Source organism: Crinia signifera, chromosome 5 (genome assembly GCF_055691185.1).
Source record: "Crinia signifera chromosome 5, ASM5569118v1, whole genome shotgun sequence".
Lineage (NCBI taxonomy): Eukaryota > Metazoa > Chordata > Amphibia > Anura > Myobatrachidae > Crinia > Crinia signifera.
The window spans coordinates 73,601,729-73,623,472 of record NC_139221.1 but is presented as its reverse complement, the minus strand read 5'-3'; the positions used below and the strand labels follow the sequence as shown (position 1 = coordinate 73,623,472).

At 43.5% G+C, this 21,744-nt stretch overlaps 1 protein-coding gene across 1 annotated transcript in view; it reads right to left on the bottom strand.

Annotated features, from left to right (window-relative positions):
* Window positions 1-21,744, bottom strand: part of B4GALT6 (beta-1,4-galactosyltransferase 6) — an 89,772-nt gene that overhangs the window by 6,281 nt on the left and 61,747 nt on the right. The window contains exons 5-8 of the mRNA XM_083187471.1: window positions 17,661-17,777; window positions 4,611-4,798; window positions 2,354-2,476; window positions 1,313-1,414 (exon numbers count right to left, since the gene is read on the bottom strand). Of these exons, the coding sequence (XP_083043597.1) occupies window positions 1,313-1,414; window positions 2,354-2,476; window positions 4,611-4,798; window positions 17,661-17,777 (530 nt within the window). The remainder of the gene's footprint in view (window positions 1-1,312; window positions 1,415-2,353; window positions 2,477-4,610; window positions 4,799-17,660; window positions 17,778-21,744) is intronic.

Sequence of the window (21,744 nt, the reverse complement as noted above, 5' to 3'; positions counted from 1 at the left end):
TTCACATATGGTAGAAGAAGCGGAGAGAGGGGAAGTAGAATGTCTGGCTTACCAGGTTAACAAAAGAATAAAACTAGAGCATATAGGGCAGTAGAGAGGATATATTTCTCCCTATTAGGTTAATAAGGATATAACTAAATATGGACTCTGCATAAGCCAGATAGGTCATCATACTGAGACTGTAGGGCCCCGAAATCCAGCACCCTCAGGATCCAGTGCTGATACCCCTCTACCTGACTGGAGACCATTTACCAGTTACTCTGACTATTGCTCAAGAGCCTTACTGATCCAAGCCAAAGCCCATGTGGGTACCAAGGATGCCCTTGTAGCAATGGAAATGGGCTAAAGTCTCAGTCCTGCTGCCTTATAGATATACAGCATTCACAATCAGAATTCCCCTTATAATGTATCAGCAGTGGTGAGATAAGGGTCTAAAAACCGACACCTGAGACCTCAGCTTAGGTCTGGTACATGGATTACTGGCGAAAGTTTGTCCCAGTTGCTCAGAGGCAAGATAAATATTTTCTACAATTAATTCGGTACTTGTTTCCTAGCACGGTGCCTATCGTATGCCATCGCATACCACTAATTAAGGTATGCGATGGGACCCGATTTTCCGGTCCTAAGACCCGCACTGTACAATTTTAATATTGCGTTGCATCGCATGCCATTACAATGGTATGCGATGGGAATTTTAATTGTACAGGCACCCTGATGGGTCATTACTATGTTAAATGCACCTCCATTGTTAACGCCACCCCCACTATCAACGCCAACCCGAAGCGTGGCGAGCGCAGCGAGCCCGCGAGGGGCGGCGGTACGCGTCCTCCGACCTTTTCATACCCCCACTATCCACGTCGAGTTGATTTTATATAGTGTGGCGAGCCACCGAGCCCGAAGCGTGGCAAGCGCAGCGATCCCCGCGAGGGGACGCGGAATACATGTGAAGTAATCAGCGTGCGCTCGCCACGCTTCAGGCTCGCCACATTATATAGAATCAATTCCACGCCGACGTGGATTGTGGGGGTATGAAAGGTCGGAGTACGCGTACCGCCACCCCTCGCAGGCTCGCTGCGTTCGCCACACTTCGGGTTGGCGTTCATAGTGGGGGTGGCGTTAACAATGGAGGTGCATTTAACATAGTAATCACCCATCAGGGTGCCAAAAAATCGGGTCTGATCGCATCGCATGCGATCGGGTCACATGCGATGCGATCGAAACGATGGCATAAGATGGAAATCGTGGGCGCCGTGCTAGTTTTCAATGTACTGTTGGCAAATTAGTGTCAACCATAGGAAATAATGACACTTACCGGCCTAAGAACTGGACCTCTCCCCTGTGATGGTGAGGAATTGACTTATACTTTCCAAGATCTCCTTCTGGTCTAGACACATTAAAGCCAGCATAATGCACTCTGAAATGATCAAGGAAAATAATAAATGTTACCAGATTTATATAATCTACCACAACAAATCTTGGAGGGCAATGCAACGGCTCAACTTATTGTAAATTGCACACTAAGACGGTTTCTGCAGTAAGTCTGCAGTTTAGAACTAGTGTAAGTTTATCATTGTCCAGACAACAGTCTACTTACATACGTGCATAGAGTATCATAAGGATGGAGGGAACAGTTGTGTTTTCTTTTTGTATTCGCAATTTTATTTACGGTATCTTCATATAACAGAAGTTAACTGCAATAAGCAGTGTTCCGTGATTTGTGATACCACCCAGTGTACATTAATATGTTTATCATACTAAATAAAGCACTGATCTATTACACTACGCTGTACATTGAAGGACCCATCATACAAAAAATAGCACACAATAATTTGAAATAAAAAATTTGAGAAGCACAGCAAGGCTATATGATTGGTATACAGATGGCAGCTAGAGGTGGCGGTGGCACTGCAAATAAGCTCAATGCTCTACCTCCGGCATAATAAATATATATATATATATATTCTGAGACAAGAACTTTAGGGTGATGGGCATCATGCAAGATGTGAACAAATGTAATACCCGAAAGACCAGATTTGGTATCTAAATATACAACTGATTAGTATGAATTGTACAGATAGGATTTGGTGGGCTGCTCCTCCAAGGTGAGCATACCGTGCTGTGGGAGAATGCAATCATAAATTTACCCCAATAGGTCTTTCAGCCATTCTAAGGTGCAATACAGTAAACAGGTTACAGGGCTTAGGTCAAGTGAAATATGGGAAATCAAACTATGTAATGGTTGTGACAAAGTATTACACATCCTTCCATGGAAATGTTATCTTGTCTATATTTCTCATTACAGGACCTAAAATGATTTTAAAATTGACCATTTTGAATATGTCTGGAAACTTACCTGTTCCACAAGTCATCATCCTCCCCGCCCCATCCCCAGAATGCGTTAGGAAATCCATTGATCTTTCTAAACTGTTCCACAGTCAAACCGCTCACGCCTCCGAAGAACTCATTGTATGGTAGACTACAAAACATAAAACAAACAGTACAAGACTAATTATTATGCAGTTTCACCAAATTTTTATGACAATTCTAAGAATTAAGTATCTAAGTTTTCCCAACTATCCCAACTAATATACTTTTAGCAAATAATGGAGTCTTACCATACACTTGAAATTGAAGGCTCATAAAGAAACAGAAGACAAACTTGGATCAATATGTAACTGTAAGGCAAGTTATCTTCAGCACTCAGAGATTTTGGCTTTCCTTTTTTCCCCTCCCCTTCCTATATTTATATATAAGTCCCAACACAATTTATCAATGCCAAATAATATAACCAAAATATAAAAGATGTGCAGGGTACATGTGGAGTAATCCAGTTGGAAGAGATTTGGGGAAATGAGGATGCTCCTTGCACAAGCTTGCAGTCTACTGAGGACGACTGAGACAATGGACCTTTGTCATGCAGAGGACGCTCACAACACCAGCTGTAAAGCATCAGCCACACGTTCCAGAGTACTTGTTGATTCCCTGTCTTTTTAGTCACACATTTTTTTTGTATTTGAAAGGACTGTATCCTTTTATATTGAACCAAGGTAGCCCTATATCTAATTAAAGGAACAGTGACAGAAATGAGGTATTGCTAGATTTCTGGTCCTTGACTGGATTCTGTTGCAGCTTTATTCCTTTCTGGTTTCCCGCTCTGTTCAGCAGCTTATATTTATTAATTATCCGTTTCTTATATAGCGCATACATATTCCGCAGCGCTTTACAGAGAATATTTGAACATTCACATCAGTCCCTGCCCCAGTGGAGCTTACAGTCTATATTCCCTACCACATGTACACACACACACACACACACACACACAGACATTCTAGGGTTAATTTTTGTTGGAAGCCAATTGACATACCAGTATATTTTTGGATTGTGGCAGGAAACCGGAGTACCCGGAGTAAACCCACGCAAACACGGGGAGAATATACAAACTCCGCACAGTTAGGGCCATGGTGGGAATTGAACCCATGACCTCAGCGCTGTGAGGCAGTAATGCTAACCATTACACCATCCGTGCTGCCCCCCTCTGTATGCAGCTGTATGTAGGACACCAGCTGAGAAATTCCTCATCACATCGTCATCGTGAGATGGTGGCATTTCCTAAGCCCTTCAGCCAACAATGCAGTTTTTAGAAGCTAACACACTGCTGCAATAGTCCATACTATTTGTGTGGAAACGACATAGCTGTACTTGTGTTTCTACAGATGTGGCAATCTTCACCTAATGCCGCGGCTACTCAAAGCAGTGCGACAAGAGTGCCCGCAAATGGGTGCGTGTGCTGGGGCTACATGTCCCATGGGAAATGTATTATGCAATTGCGGGAAGATGCAAATTGTCGCTACCACGATGTGTTTCAATTACAGCAAAGATAACCAAGGACCCAAGTGTATGTCATCTCATTATAAAGTTACTTAATATTGAGCTAATTATATCAGTTTGACCACCCTAATATTGTACATTTCACCGTGAACCTATAGGTTAATTCCATCAAACTTCTGCCACTTGTGTCACAAACCATGATCAGAATTGAGGTAGCAAGGCTGCATAAAACTAGAGGTAGCTAGGTTGTAATGAGGTACGCAGATAACATTGACCATTGCACAATGTGAAATGACTGAACAGTACATGGCAAAAGGTTGGGAAGGCAAAGGAGCAGCTATCCATTACTACAGAACTATTTTATAAAGGAAAAATAAATAAATAATTGCAGTTTTATGCTGTGTACACACGGTCCGATTTCCTTACGATGTTGACGATATAGTCAACATCGGATCGGCATCGGATCAACATCGGATGCAGATCGCAAGGGTTTTAACCCTTGCGATCCCGATTCGATCCCGATGCGCGTTCACGTATCGGAAGCCAGAAAGTCTTGGCTGCCTTGTCTATATAGTGCAGATCTGCACTATATAGTCAAGATAGGATGCAAATCGGATGTGCCTTAAGATCCTATCCACGATCCTATCTGGTCAGATCGTGGATAGGATCTTAAGGCACATCTAACGTGTGTACACACCATTAGACTGGACTATTGATTAAACAGGAAATCAAAACAATAGATTGAATTTCGGGTTTGAAAAAAAACAGAAACATTAACTTACATGTACATGTATTTGTCAAGTTTTGCAGCAAAATGGCGTGGCATCTCCCCACATCCATAATAATTCCTATCATTTTCAGGAATGTGATCCACATCGTGGAAAAGGACACAATCCCATTTCCGGTCCTTCATGGCTTCCTTAAAACCAACATTAAACAACATTGCTCGATTGAACGTCTGAGTGCCAGCCTGGAAAACAAGAAAAATGTTGATTGAATAGCGGTATTGGTTTTCTATGTATGTAACACGTACAAGTCACCCATATACAGGGAGGGCTGTTACTGTGTGAAGAGCACAGTTTTACGGCTCCTATAAACAGGTACAATGTAGAGACTGGATATAATTTTCTTTAGAACGCATAGGATACTCACGCTGAATATGCTGCAATGTAAATCTAAAGCACGGTACACAGTTGCGCATTGGGGATTTGTTCCGATATTGGAAAAAAATCGCTGTCAGCAGGGATTGTCACTACACACTGATGTTGTGCCCTGCTTTAGAATGCATAATGACTTCAGTGATATTGCCAGGTTTGATGTGAAGAACTGATCCACCAAACTGGATGGCAAATCACTTATGTGTACTCTGCTTTTGTATTAAGATAACTCATTATAAAGCCAATACATTTGAAGTGTTAACCCTAGTGTTCACTCTAGCACCCGCTATCTTTGAAAACCCATGCAGTTCCTCTTCCCTGCCTGGGGTGTCGCTGTCTGCTGTAGTGCTTCTAGCAGTGTGGTCTGTATATCAGCACTAATATGCAAACCAGGCCTGTGCTAGAAACATCACATCAGACAGTGACACCCCAGGCAGGGAACAGGAACTGCATGGGTTTTCAAAGATATGAATACTATAACCCTTTTTGACCCCTTTTCCTTTTAAATGGACATTATTAAAAAATGTATTGCATAAACTGTATTGTGATGACAGTTGCCGCTCAAATCCCAATGTCCATTTAAATGTACAAGAATACTAAACATTTTCTGGAAGATGCTAGAGCAGGGGTGGCCAAACCGGTCCTCGAGATCTACCAATGGTCCACGTTTTCCAGGTTACCTAGCTGGTGCACAGCTGTAGTCATTACCAACTGTAACATTTTAAAACCTGCTGCATTTATTCCTATTATAGAGCCACAGGTTGCCTGGAAAATATGCACCGTTGGTAGATCTTGAGGACAGGTTTGGCCACCCCTGTGCTAGAGTATTAAAAGGAAAACACATGTAATAAAAACAAAAAAACGGACCAAAACAACCAAACCATATATTTGGTGTTACTTAGGGCCTGATTCGTCTACTTTACCAGTGGACTCACTATGATACATCGAAGACATGCAATGGGGCATAGAGTTATAAGTAAATGGCCTGAATACTTTCCGAGGGAGCCAAAACATGTGGATTAAAATAATATTATAAGAAATAGATAAAAAAAAAAAAAAACGCTCAATGCCTATTTATATATTGCATATGCCTTGGTGCCATACCTACATGATAAACATTACATATGTAGCATCAGCATATTACATTGCACTTTACAATATTTTATACAAAGATTACAAAATTAGAACATGACACTTCAAATTGCCTCATAGGAGGTCCCTTGTTCTTAGTGATGTGACTGAAACATATACAGATGTAGCCCCGGTTATCCTTGCCCGGGGCTCGCCAGACAGGGGCTACACTGAACTGGGGCGCACGCGTGTCACAATCCTCCGTCGGCGGGCCAGTGGCATCCTGAGCATCTCCACTTCAGGGAGACTGGCAGGGTTAAGGAGGGGAGGGGGGGGGGGGGCGAGGGGGACCGGCGGTGGTGAGGACCTGGGGGAAGCTCCGTTGTCACAGGGCGCAAGAGCCCCCATCTGTACAACCTCCAATGTACGTACAGGTGTACTCTTCTAAAGGTGCCCACAGACGCATCTGTACAACCTCCAATGTACGTACAGGTGTACTCTTCTAAAGGTGCCCACAGACGCATCAATTTTACTGTGCTATGCGTTTTGACTGTACAATGGTTCTATACAATTTTTCTTCCAGCTTGCTATGCAATGTGCACTTGGATGCATGCGGTGCGATGAGATGCGATGAACCCATGTTTGTACTGTTAATTTTCAGATGTAGTCTAAAAAGTACGTGCAGCACGTACTTTTTTGGACATACAATATCGGGCTCCCAGGAACGCGCATTGCGTCGCACAAGCCCATAAACACCACCCGATAATTGTACATAAGATGCGTTTTGTACTTAAAAAGTACAAAACGTATTCGATAATTGATGCGTCTGTGGGCACCAAGTTAACACTATACATGTGCAATATTTAGAAATCACTTTTAGACTTCTGCCACTAGAGGCCACTACAAACACAGTAATAAAGATATCAGTGCACAGCTGTAGCAAGTGTTACACTATCATTTACTATCATTACCATTCAGGGTGAATGCACTGACATTCTGTAAGGAAAAAAACATTGCACCGTGTGTTTATTCAAATAAAAAAACGGACGTTTTCCCCCCAAATTTTTTTACAAATAAACTGCCAGCGTTTAGGTAACTACTTGTACAACATAGGCTAGGCATTCTAGTGTCAAAGGGAAGCGTAGATACTGACAGGACAGCACAACTCGTGGCTCCTTACAGCTTATATAGAAGATATTATTATATACATACATACGCACACACTTGCACATATTGGCTGAGTGACAGTGCAGTTGCAGCATTCTAAATGAACACAATTGAAAAAAGCGTCTCCTGAGATATAGCTGACCCTGCTCCCACTTCCGTCTCCACCAATCCCTTGCTCGTGCGACGGACAGCCATGAATCAGTTCAGCGAGTTGCCTTCAAGACCTGTCTGACCTACTGTAGCCTCTCTCCTCCAGGGAAATTCTGTTGCTGCACACGTCACACTGCACGTAACAACTTGTCTGCACTCAGCACTCCCCCTGTCCAGACTCCGCATTGTAAGATTAGATAATAAAAAAGGTGCAAGTTAAGGGCCCTACATACGCAGAGATGTGTGCCAGAGATACATAACGGGAGATTCAGCACAAGAGATTTCACTCTTGTGGCTCATTTCAGACAATGAGCCACATACAGAGAGATTTGTGTCAGAGATTCAACTTGGGAGATTCAGCACGGGAGATTTCAAATCTGTCACGACTGTCACACACCCGCACATGCCATCAAACTGCCAGCCGCACATGCCATCAAACTGCACTGTGTGTGTGTGTGTATATATATATATATATATATATATATATATATATATATATATATATATATATATATATATATATATATATACATACACACACAATCAGGATTATATGTGTGAAGTAACTGCTGAATGTTCCATCATGGACAAGGTAAATAAATTATATAATTATTATAATAACATGAGCCCTATAGATATTAAATGCAGCATTTAATGATTTATTACATACAGTGGACATGCAGCATTTAATGATTTATTACATACAGTGGATTGCAAGCTCTTTGGTACATTGAGATTAGGAGGTAGAGATCGAAAGTACAGAGAGAATAGGGGTCCCCCACCCCATTCCCAAACATATTACGTTGGTGGTATAGTGATGTTTGCTCCCCAAACATTGGTGGCACAGTGGGAAGAAAAAAAAATACTTACCAACGCCGGAGTCCAGCATCGCGGCCTCTCTGTCCCGCGGCGTCATCAGGAGTGGCGGTGGTCTCCGGCGGTGTGACGTCATCAGCTCGGCGGTGGTCTCCGGCGGTGCCTGATGTCCTCGGCGGCGGCGGCGGTGCGTCCTCTCAGGTGCAGCGGCGGTGTCATGCGGGCGGCGTTCAGCGGAGCTTCAGTCGCTCAGAACAGCCCTGCTCATCTGCCCGCAGCCACACATGCGGGAGATGAGCAGGAGCTTTCTGAGCGACTGCTCTGAATTGTACAACCCGTCCGTTCTGAATATTTACCAGATTCAGAACGGCGGGTGCGCGCATGTAAATCGCTGTGTGGGCAATATACACAGCGATTTACATGCATTTTCAGGCATTTTCTGAGCAATTTAGTAAAATCGCTCAGAAAATGCCTGAAAATTGTGCTGTGTGTGGGGGCCATTACACCCGAATATCACAGCTATTAGCACGTAAAATGTTCACTGGAATACTGGTACAAAAAAGAAATGTGTTTATTAGCTTGTGTTAGCATAGGACACCCATTACTACTGGGCGTAAAGGCATAGGGTGACATTCTATGCTCTGCGATTAGCGCGATTTTGCGGTAATTAGACCACAAAATGGCGCTATCGCATTTTCCATTACATCGCCGATTTAATGGGATGCGCACAGGGGCTGAAATTGCATATTTTGTGCGTAAAGGTCTGGTGAATAAAAATGCGAGATTAATTCGCATTTTTATCGCATCCAGATGTTTGCGCACAGAAAAGTATACAAGTCGCTTATTTAATGCTATGCGCATTTGCACATCGCATTATTTAAGTGACTAATTATCGCACTTATTTCAGACCTGGGTCTGTTAGGCGAATTAGGCAGAACCCTGCACAGATCGCAATGTTCTGTGCAGGGTTCTGCTTTAAAAAGTAAAATAAATGGTTAAATAAAAAAAAAAAAACCGAGCGCGGGGTCCCCCGCCCGAGTGTAACCAGCCCCGGGCTCACTGAGCCGGTGCTGGTGACATAAAATCAGGGTCCCCGACAAATAGGGGTCCCCTTGATTTTATGAAACCAGCACCAGACTCAAGGTCCGGCGCTGGTTCCCAAAATACGGGGGACAAAGTGACTAGGGGTCCCCCGTATTTTAAGAACCAGCACCGGACACAACCAGCCAGCAGGGTAATGCCACAGCCGGGGGGAGACTTTTTATACAAGTCCCCCCGGCCAAAGCATTAACCCCCTGGCTGGTCAGCATGGGCAGGGGTCCTGGGGAAGTGGGGACCCCCCCAATGAAGGGGTCCCCCCCCTCCAGGACTTACCAGCCCATGCTGATAGTCCGGGGCTGTCCTCCATGCCCCTGGGATGTGGGCATGGAGCTGATGCTTTGTGTAAAAAAAAGAATGTAAACTATTGTTTTACACTGGCGAACTATCAGTCCCAGCAAGCCTACCCCGCATGCTGGGACTTGTGGTTCCCCAAGTCCCAGCATGCGGGGTAGGCTTGCTGGGACTGATAGTTCGCCAGTGTAAAACAATAGTTTACATTCTTTTTTTTACACAAAGCATCAGCTCCATGCCCACAGCCCAGGGGCATGGAGGACAGCCCCGGACTATCAGCATGGGCTGGTAAGTCCTGGAGGGGGGGGACCCCTTCATTGGGGGGGTCCCCACTTCCCCAGGACCCCTGCCCATGCTGACCAGCCAGGGGGTTAATGCTTTGGCCGGGGGGACTTGTATAAAAAGTCTCCCCCCGGCTGTGGCATTACCCTGCTGGCTGGTTGTGTCCGGTGCTGGTTCTTAAAATACGGGGGACCCCTAGTCACTTTGTCCCCCGTATTTTGGGAACCAGCGCCGGACCTTGAGTCTGGTGCTGGTTTCATAAAATCAAGGGGACCCCTATTTGTCGGGGACCCTGATTTTATGTCACCAGCACCGGCTCAGTGAGCCCGGGGCTGGTTACACTCGGGCGGGGGACCCCGCGCTCGGTTCTTTTTTTTACACCTTGCGCTGTCCTGCAAATGTGCGATTTTCACACATGAAAATCGCACATTTTCAGGACTAAAAACAGCGCACCACATCGCCGCAAATCGCCCCTATTCGCACTTTTCAGCCTCCAATGCGCATCACATTAAATATGCGCATTTAGGCTGAAAAATGCGATTTGAAAATAGGCGATTTGCGGCGATATGGTGTGCGAATTAAACATGCGCATTTAGCGCATAGCATAGAATGTCACCCATAGTATTAAACTAAAATAAATGTCCATTATCAGGTTACGTTTTTATTGGTCTAATAAGTTGCAATTGCAAAGTAAACTTAATGTTAACATTTTGGGTGGAGAAAAACAAACGCAACTTGTCAGAACAGGCGGGCCAAAGAAATAAGGAGACAAATATCCTGGTGCCCTGGTGAAACAGATGTGCTCCGAGAAGAGGGAACAATCACTTGCAGCAAAATAACAAGCAACAGAATCAGTCATTCAAAGCAAACTTCGTTCTCCCACCACGCCCTAGTGGAGGGTAGGGCATGAAATACCGCCTGTCGGCACATGTCGGCTAAAAATAAAAAAGTGAAAAAAAAAACCATGTCGACATAAACATCTGTCGACCTTCCAGTATGTCAACCCAATGGTGTCGACTTAATGAATGTGGACCATCTTTAGGTCGATCCATCAACTGTATCCCAGAGAATTATACTACATGAGCTACACTACTGCAGCGTAACTGCCCAATACTAATAGGGAGTTGACCGCTTGCTCTGTCTGTACATATTTCCAGAACTGCTGACATACCAAAAGAAAGTTGGCAAAAATTAAAATATGACGATTGTGATAAAAATCAAATATGCAAAAGTTGCATCATTTCAGGCCCATAAACACTGGGTGACTTTCAGCTGGAAGCCGCTCAGTTTACTTGTTTGAGCAGTTTTCAGCTTGAAAGCCGCCCAGTGTGTATGGGGCAGCGATGAGCAGTGAGCTCTGATGTGCGCTCCCGCATCATCGCTGGCCCGGATGCTCATCTGCTGGTATTACCAGCAGATGAGCGAGGGAGTGGAAGGCTTTCCATAGCGTCCCACTACGGAAAGCCGTCCACCCAGGGGAAAATCTATAAAACGGGAGGAAAGGGCTCACCGATTTTCCCCGTAATCGTTATCCATACACGCTGGGCAAAAACACCAGTGTGTATAGTCCTTAATGAATACATCAGATATTTAAATAAATACATTTGTAAACATCACACCTATCCATCCCATAATTCTTAGGTACGGTGTACCTATAGCTGTTCTCTACTGAACTGCTCATACAGTATGTTTGATGGGACAGCCAATCCTCTAGTCTAAGCTAGGACACGCCTCAAATGCAGTATACAGCTTGAACTTTAAATCAAGCTATGGGAGTTTTTTTGGCTTAGCATTTTTAATACCTGAAGTTGTCAAAATGACATGGCAGTTTGGGCAGGCTATACCTTGAAGGCATGGCATAGTTGTCCCCTAAACACAAGACGTTGTGGCTAGGTACTCTCTGCTAAAAATATGACTAAGAAGACATTTAAGAGTCACATTTGCATACTATTCTATTGTTCACATGTAAATAAAAAAAAAAAATAAACCAGTAGGGGTACATATTTAGGTAAAATTATAAACAGCATTCCTAAACGGAAATTACAGGTAAAGCACTGTGAAGTACAAATATTATTATTAGAGCTTGGTTAGTTACGCTTTATAGAAAAATAAAATGTGGCTCGTGAAACCAACTATTTACTATTACAAATAGGTTTCCCATTAAAGAGTTGGAAAGATATGCAAACTTCACAATCACGATGTAAAAAATGTGGAGGACTGAAATTACAGGCAGAAACCTAGATACAAAGAAACCTGTTTTACAGCATAAACCAGTCTGTATTAAGGTGACACCTGGAACATTTCTACACCCTACGCAGCATCTGACAATGAGCACTTACTTCTTGGAGATCGTGTGCAAGGATCACCAGCTTATCAGTATATGGTGATGCAGGAATCTCTGAAATGTGATGCCGTAATCAAATGTGTTCATACAAGCCGGACTGCTCTTTTGAATATGAATGTCAGCCCTTTGGCACCTTAAGCTGCCCATGTATTTACAAGTTGTGCCTAGCCCAGAGTTTCTCAAACTCTGCTACTACAATCCAGGTTTTAGTAAGATCCATGCTTGAGTACAGATGGGTAAATCACATTTGACTGAGGTACTAATTAAGTCACCTATGTGTAAGCATAAATAGCCTTAAAACCTTGTTTGAAATAGGTGGTGTTTGGGAAACTATGGGACACAAGCCAGTTGGTTTTTACTTGTATGTGTAACCAAGTCCCAAATTGGATTAATCAGGTGGACACCTAAGGACTCAGGTAAAAGTCGGCAAGATGCAGGCTGTGACGGTTTCCTGGAAAGTATGCCTGTATTTGTAATGCAGCAATCACTTCCATGGCAAAACCAACCAGTCTCTCTGCAACATAATACATTCACCTTATTTTGTCTCTTGAAAATAGAGTAGGGAACAGCAAGCAGTCTGCCATTACCAGCATCAAACATGTATATAATGTATGATTGAACATCTCACACTACAATGGGCATTTAAAAGGGAATTTGGTCGGAAATGCTGTATAACGGTTCTACAGGGGGGGTTATTACACACCAAAATACAGTGCCTTAAAATGACCGTTTCAGACTGTAATAACATTTATTGATGTCTTTGGTGTGAGGAGAACTTAAAAATCTCAAGCTGGGTACACATTAAACAATGTGTACCCAAGCGAGAGCGGCAGCGATGGGGACCTGGCATCGGCAAGTGGAATACAATACCAGCTACGACGAGTGACGTCTGGTGTCGAGGGGGGGCGGGGGCTATGGCTCTCGTTAACAATGTCCAACATCATCCTGCATGAACAGGCGGTGGGGATTAGGTCTGCTACAAGAGGTGTCCATTTGGACTGTGTAGTAAAATAATGAAAATGGGAACAATCTAGGCCTGTTGATTACTTTCAATGTATCCTCTTAAACAATCCATTTGATGTATACTATGTACCATGGCATAGTATTTTAATACTAAAATATTTTAAACTTTTGTTGACAATTGTGTGTTTTTCACATATTTTATGACCACATACTACAGTCATTACCTTATTAAATGGGTTTAAACAATGCAAGTTACGGTAACTATCAAATTTCCTTTTCTTATTCTTTAATTCTCTAAACCTGGGGTAGCCAACTCCAGTCCTCGAGAGATACCAACAGTTAATGTTTTCCAGATCTCTTCATAGAATCACAAGTGAAGTAATTAGCTCCACCTGTGGATCATTTATAATGTGTCAGTCAGTAATGAGTGCACCTGTGCAGCAGCTAGGTTGTCTGGAAAATGTGAACTGTTGGTAGCTCTCGAGGACTGGAGTTGGCTACCTGTGCTCTAAACCAATGTAAACACCAAACACTGCAAAAAGACTGAACCAAGTTCAGCAGTGGGGAATTTTGGGCATGAAGCAACATGTTTCTACCAGCACGGGCACATGTTGAAACCTGTAAGCCTCACAATGTGTAATGATTAGCAACCCCGAACAATGAGACTATACACCAGCACTTGCTCCCACTTCAGCACAGGAATGAGAACTTAAGTAGAAAGATACTCAATGGTCACATTCCATGCTATAAAATCATCTTTAAGGGTACCATCAATGGTTTCACCCACCAATGGTCATCCCTACTTTTCCATTAACTTGCTGCAGGTCAATCAGAGACTGGTTGTGAGGCTTTGCGTGTGGCGGGTATGGAGCTATGGTCCTTTTCCCATACCTTATAGGAAAAAAAAGAAGCCAGCGAGTTGTTTTGTACGACGGATGGAGAAATACCATCTTGTTCTCACCTATCAATAATAAAAGTATTCACCATCAGGTAGAAACCATTGACAATTTTGATCGATGGTCATTGACTATACACTTCGCTTTTTTAAATGTGACACAAATGGTCCAGGGACAGTTTAGGTTTGGGTATGCCTAAATTAATGACCAAATGTTTCACTAATTTAAGACCCACCCAAACCTAACCTGTTCCTGGACCACTTGTAGTGGCCGAGGGAACTATAAATGGCCGGCCTATACAACATAAATGATATGTGTGGCTACGTGGAGTATCTTTCCACTTATGTTTGCATGCCTAAGCAGAAGTCGGATCAGGCACTATATGTAGAGCATCCTCCCCAAACAGACCTGTTCTGGAGTGACGGAACTTTTGCGATTGCCACTTTAAAAAAAAAAAAAAAAAAATCACACACAACTGAGACAGATTCACACAGAAGTTCGGCACCTGCGGATCTCGGACTCTATTACATTTAGCCCTTGAAGAGGAACATGCACCCATCAAGTTACGTGAACTGGACAGATATTGCTTCGTTGAATTGCTCTGACACTGTAGTACCTCAATAACTACTTATTGACGACTCAATTCACTACTTCAATATATAACTTTGGGGATTTAACGTCCGTGAAATTTTTTGTCCAAAATTAAAAACTTTGAGAAAATCAATTTGAATTGAAAGTTTCATTTTTATTGAAACATTCTGTTGTGTTATAGATCATATGAAAGGCCATAAAACATAGGTTTACAATAACCTTTTGAATGCAATTGGGTGAGCTGCAAATGCAATATTAAATACACAGCTTTAAAGCCATTAACCTGTAAAACAGTGCGCTTATCAGCTTAAGATTTGTGGTTACACCCATGGCAACATTTATTACGCCAAATTGAATTGAATTAAGAGATTGCTTAAGTAGAATTTTATCAAAAATTGTGTTGATTGGATGTGGAATGACTGGGGTGTTGCACAAAACATTTTCGTTGAAGAGGATATGGAACATACATTCAATGTACTTTATGTAATACATTTTATATTCAAATAACCAAATTTTGCTTTGCAATACTATACCTGGGATTCATTTAGCATTTGAAAAAAAATAATCTTTAGCTGGCGTAGCAATAGGCATGACTTTTACAATACCATTTTAAAGGAAGGGACAATCCTTTGTATCAGTGGTTCCCAACCTGGTGTACTAGTGCACCCTGAGAGTACTCTTCAGACCAGTTGGGGGTACTTGAAAATAATATTGGTAATGGCAGAAGAAAAAGTCTCCCAATGGTGGAAGAAGTCTCCCATTGCATCACTGCCGTTCCGTTCTGCATAAGGACATGCATACCACTCCACTCTTAAATAGTGTATATTTCAATTTAGAAGAGGGGATACTAACCTGTTTAATATAAACTATGGAAAACTATAGTATTCCATAAGGAAATATTAATTTATAAAACTACTTCATGGCAAACCTTTAAAAAAAATAAATAAATAAATAAATAAATAATCAAGCATTCCCTGCACACCTTTCACATTATACTGTAATAAAGCCATATAAATAAGCACACGAAGCGGACACAAGATCAGGTGAAAAACCACTGAGGACAGAGTGATGTCTGCTTGTTCCTACCCTGCCATGCATGTGTCTAGTAAGATATATCAGAAATGGGAATTTTAGTACTTGTGTATTAGCACGGCGCCCATTACGCAGTTAGCATAGCGGCGCTGTCAGAATCAGCATAGTGTTCACGCGGCCAGCATAGATAGCGTAGTCAGTCAGAAGTAGCGTAGTGTTCCCGCGGCCAGAGAGTCAGCGTCCCTGTCAGTGACTGGGTAACGGCTGCAGAACCTGTCACAATGTTCAACTTGCCGCAGACAGAGGAGTCAGTCGTTTTTTTCCAGCAGCACCATTTGGTGCCAGTGACACAAATTTGTATTAATGGACACCCAATGCGCTTAAATATGAAGAAGTGCATGTGGTGCTGCCATATTAAAACGTGTCGTAAGAAGGTGAGCCTCCGTGCGGCACATTTGTTCCCGGGTTGCCTTTTCATATGCTTATACGGTTTATTTATTCATGGGTGGAGGAGCTCACAAGTATATCTTTCTGTGAGCGGCAACTTAAGTTGTCAAATAAAACAACGGTGCTATATAATAACTTGATGTCACAGCCCCAACGCCGTATTGGCGGTCCAGGGAAAATCGTTGAAGTCGACAAGAGACTCTTTGTACAGAGGAAAAGTCACGTGGGACGGATGCTGCCTCAACAGTGGCTATTCGGAGGCATTTCAAGAGACACCGGTGAGTGCTTTGTGCTGTACAAAGACATGACGCCAGTACCCTGATGGCCGCCATCAACCAATACATTGAACCGGTGACGACTATCTACTCCGATTGCTGGCGTGCCTATAACACTGAGCAGCTGGAGCAGGCAGGGTACCACCATGCTCGGGTGAACCACCGGTTTAATTTCTCAGATCCGGAGACTGGGGTTCACACACAAAACATTGAGCACCTTTGGGGATCCTGTAAATGGCGCAACAAGCGTCAAAGAGGCACCGCGCGCCAGAATCTCCACTCCTACAGGAATTTATCTGGTGAAAGACTGTCAGCGCAGAAAATGCTTTTGAGCGTATTCTTTATGCACTTTCTCTTCTTCCAAAGGCGGATGCAGAATCAGAAGAATGACTCTTTTATTATTCTCTTTGTTCTTGATTAATTGTTATTATTGTAATTTGTTAATTTGATATTTTCTTCTATATTATTAAGTAACATCCAGTTAACATATGTCGTCATTACTGTCTCCGATGTATGATATGAGCGGTGTGAATGTGTTCCTAAAATACCCCCACTATCCATGCCAGCCAGAAGTGCGGCCATGCTTTGGACTGGTGTGGATAGTGGGGGTTTGAAAAGGAGGCATTTGTCAGTATATAACATGGAGGAGTGGCAAATGCCTCCTTTATTGTGCATAAGACGCACTTGCGGACACGGGCAGGGTTGCCGTACCCTGCTGCAATAATTACTAAGACGCAAGAGAGTCTGAGATGCAGGAGTGCCTGAGGCGCACCTGCGTCTCAGACAGCTGGAGCGCCTCTCCGCCGGCGTCCGCCAGTGCAGGGGATCTGGCTGTTACCGGCGCTGTGTGAGAGGCGCTCACTAGGCTTGCCATGGACGACGGGGACAGAGCTATGGACGCCGAGGACAGAGCCGGGCTGCCGCGGAGTCCCTACGCTAGGCAGCCATTGGGCTGCCACGGAGTCACTAAACTAGGCAGCCGTTGGCCTATGCTGACAGCTGGGCGCCGTGCTAATACCGGACTTTTTTGAGAATGCTGTAAATGTGCACTATCTATTGGATTACTGAAAGTGATGAGATTTCAGCATTTGTACATCATTTTTGTATAGTAAGACTAGCACGCCTGCATTATAGAGCCAGAACAATATTGTCAGCAGCAGGAAATTGCTGTGGATTTATAAAATGTCCACTAAAGAAGGTCATTATGTAGAATTGCAGTAAGAGGTAGTAACAGGATTATATAACTTACCTGTTCAATTACATAGAAGGAAAACTCTAAACGTTGTCTCTGAAGCATAGGTATAAGATGCCTGAAGAAGATCGGTAAATGTTCATGGCGGTTACGGAATGGAATAAGGATTGCTACCTGCAAACATGAGAAAAAAGCAGAACCATTAACTTATGTCAGAGGTGAAACAAATGTAGTACAGGTTGAGTATCCCTTATCCAAAATGCTCGGGACCAAGAGAATTTTGGATAACGGATTATTCCGTATTTTGGAATATTTTAATATTTCAATGATGTATTTTGAAGTATCTTGCATGTATGCTGTATAAACACATAATATACACACAAATATATTTTATTACCACATAAAATACACACAACTATATTTTAATTGTTCAAAAAACAAGGTTTCAAAACGTGAAACAAAATGTGTGTACTATCTCAGCAGTGAATTTGAATGCCAAGCAATCATTGTCTTGCACATATATAGTGCCAGTTACATATCATGTCCCCAGTGATGCTGTTACAAATGTCCCCAGTGAGTTTTTAGCAAAAAAAAATAAAAAATTTTCACTTTCTGGAATGTCCGTATTTCGGAATAATTCGGATAACGGATATTCGGATACGGGATACTCGACCTGTATTAGTAAAATAGGTTCTTGTAGACAGTAATGCCCATCAGGTGTGGTATAGGGTTCTGACAGTTGGGATCCCGACATCGGATCCTGACTGGCCGGACTCAGACAGCATGGCGAGCACAAAAAAGCCCCTTAGGGGATCGCTACGCTCGCCACCTATTCTATTCTCCCTCTATGGGGGTCATGGACCCCCACAAGGAAGAATAGCCGGTGGCCATCGGGAAACTGTCTGTCTGTGTTTTAAATGTCGGGATTCCGACTGTTGGACCCCTTCCGGCACCCATGCCCATCACAACCGAGATGAGCAGTGAAAATTCATCTTTGTTTGGTTTCCATAAATTTATGTAGATTACAACCTGGAGTCCTCCGATACTGGCAAAAGCCATGTGATATTTCCCGTGGGGCAATGGCGTTCGCTACACTCTGAATAAAAAGTAATTAACGTACAGACAGATGTGAGGAGTGACCTGTTAGGTCTGCCAACTTTCAGGTAACTTTCCTAGATGCTGCCAAGGTAGGCCAGCATCAGACATTGGCATATATTCAATGCCGTGGGCGAGCGGTGACTGCGAGCAGGACTTTTTGCTCGCAGTCACCGCTCACCCTGTCAGTATTCAACTGACCCCCCCTCATTCGCAAATTCCCCCTCGCTCCGTTTTTTGAGCGAGGGGGAATTTGCGAATGTGCCTCCAAAAGCTGCGAGAGCCGAGGCTAATTACAGCGAGTTTGCTGCACTAGCCGCGGCTCTCGCAGTTTAGGGGAATCCTCGCCGTTCTGTGACTGTGAGGATTCCCCCGGAACGTTGCATAGTGCGAGCGGCCGGCGCGGGGGTTAAACTGCGAGGATCACTGGTTTTCTGTGATCCTCGCAGTTTAACCCCCTCGCCGGCCGCTCGCACCGGCATTGAATACTGGCCAGTAAGGGCTTCCATCCAAAACTACATTTTATTTTTCTACGCAGTTTCCCCGTCGCTACAAAAACCTAACAAGGGGGAAACGGCTTGTGCAGGGGGTCAGTTGAATACTGACTCTGCGAGCTTTGTCAGCAAGCAAAAATCATTGAATACACCCCTATTTTTCAGGATGGTTCTTCTCACCAAACAAAACTTCTGCTTTCTAGTGAGAATTGTAGCGCCGTGGCAACTAAGTAGAACCGATTACTTACCAGCTGTATGACAGGATTATCTTTGCATTTCAAACAGAACATGAAATAGGTTCCTCTTATATGAGGGCACATTAATGAATATCTCTTCAAAGGAAAAGGTGTTGCAACCAGTTTAATTCTCTAACAGAGTTCGAAAAATGCTTCAAATATGATCGATAGCGAACACTTTTTTCCCTGTCACTAGTCTTCAGAAACGGCCAATGGATCAACCTAAAGATTTTAAACATGTGCAGCAGTACACAACATCAATCATGCATTTGTAGAACTATTCAGTAAGTCATAGCTATATAGAGATTAAGGGTGACATTTATTAGAGGTCGATGTTGGGTTTTTGCCGATTTTTATCGCAAAAACGTCCGTTTTCGCACTTTTTCTTCCCGAATTCGCATAATTAATGAGATGTGAAAATCGGCAAAAAATGCGGGATTTGCCGCGAAATCGCACTTTCTGAAAGTGCGATTTTTTTTTTAACTCCGGAATTCGCATCCAGATGTTTTCCCCATTGAAAAACATACAATTCTCATTTTTAATGAGATGCGAATTTGGAAAATCGCCAAAAAAAATGGTCTAAACAGCAAAAAAAAAATATAGACCTGATCCTGACTGGCTATTTTGTCAGAAACATGGCGATTTTGTCAGAACCATGCACAGATCATTGTGATCTGTGTATGGTTCTTTGGTAAAATATGTGGACGGGTGAAGCCTGGGGGGGGGACCCCTTTATTGGGGGGGTCCCCACTCCTCCAGGTACCCTGTCCAAGGCTGACCAGCCACAGTGCTCATGGTAAGGCCCGGGGGACCTTGTGTAAAAAGTGTCCCCCGGCTGTGGCATGACACTGCGGGCTGTTGGAGCCCGGTGCTGGTTTCAAAATACGGGGGACCTCCAGATTTTTTGTCCCCCGTATTTTTGGAACCAGGACCGGTCCAAGAGTCCGGGGCTGGTTTCAGAAATACAGGGGACCCCTACGCTTTTGGTCCCCTGTATTTTTGTAACCAGGTCCGGCTCAATGAGCCCGGGGCTGGTTATGTACAGGAGGGGGGACCTCACGTCAATTTTTTTTTTTTTCATGACTAAAAAAAAAAAAAAAAAAAAATCGCACTTTTCATCCCGAAAATCGCCCTATATTGCACTCTCGCACTTTTCATGCCGGAATACACACAAATTTGCGGCAGAAATGCGATTTTAAAAAACGGCGATATAGGGCGATTTGACCCACTAAATCTCGCCCTAAGTGTCTGATTCAGAGATGGATGCAGCTGCTGCACAAAAAGATGCAAAAAGCAGTGGGATGGTCGTGTTGTTCCCACTGCAGACGCCAGGAAATCTGTGTCTGAAGATGGAGGACCTGACCGCACCACCACTCCCAGAAATCTAGGGTAATACATACTGGTTTTTCTGAATGCTGGCAAGTGCCACCCTCCCCAGCCCCAAACGCTAGCAGCGTCTTAGGGGCACTTGGTGTGAGCATGCAGGAAAAATTTAGCACTTGCGTACAATGTGTCACGCACATGCATAACCACCCGACCATCGGAAATGCAGGTTAACTATCGGGTTTATCACAGCATTGCGTAAATGGATTTCAAACACCAACAGAAAATTAAAGTGATAGTATTTCTACCAGCTTTGTTTAGAGCAGTGGCGTCAAACTCATGGCCCTCCAGCTGTTGTGGAACTACACATCCCAGCATGCCCGTCCACAGATTTTATATAGTGGATTGCTAAAACAGTGGCAGGGCATGTTGGGACGTGTAGTTCCACAACAGCTGGAGGGCCATGAGTCTGACGCCACTGGTTTAGAGTAAAGCTGGGTACACACCTAAAGATTTCGGTCCAATCTGTCTGGTGGAAAAAGCTGGTAATCCTTTCATATGAGATTCGAACATTTGCTCCCAAACACTGGAAAGCAGACAATGGTTGATCAGAAGAACTGTTTAAATCAGGGCTGGGCAATTGCGGCCCTCCAGATGTTGATGAACTACACATCCCAGGATGCTTTGCATTAGTTTTGCTATTTGGCCATGCTGAAACTGATGCAAGGCATGCTGGGATGTGTAGTTCATCAACATCTGGAGGGCCGCAATTGCCCAGCCCTGGTTTAAATAAATAAATGCGATTTAACCAACGTATCTGAACAAAAATATAGCAGCATGCCAGTGTTCAAGTAACTGGCTACAATGAAAATTCTGCTGGTCTGTCTATGGCCAAGCAGAATTTCTGCACACAACAGTCAAAGACTTCAGAATGTAAAAGACACTTTGTAAAGTGAATTAGCCATCTGCTTATTTAAAACGAAATAGCCGAAG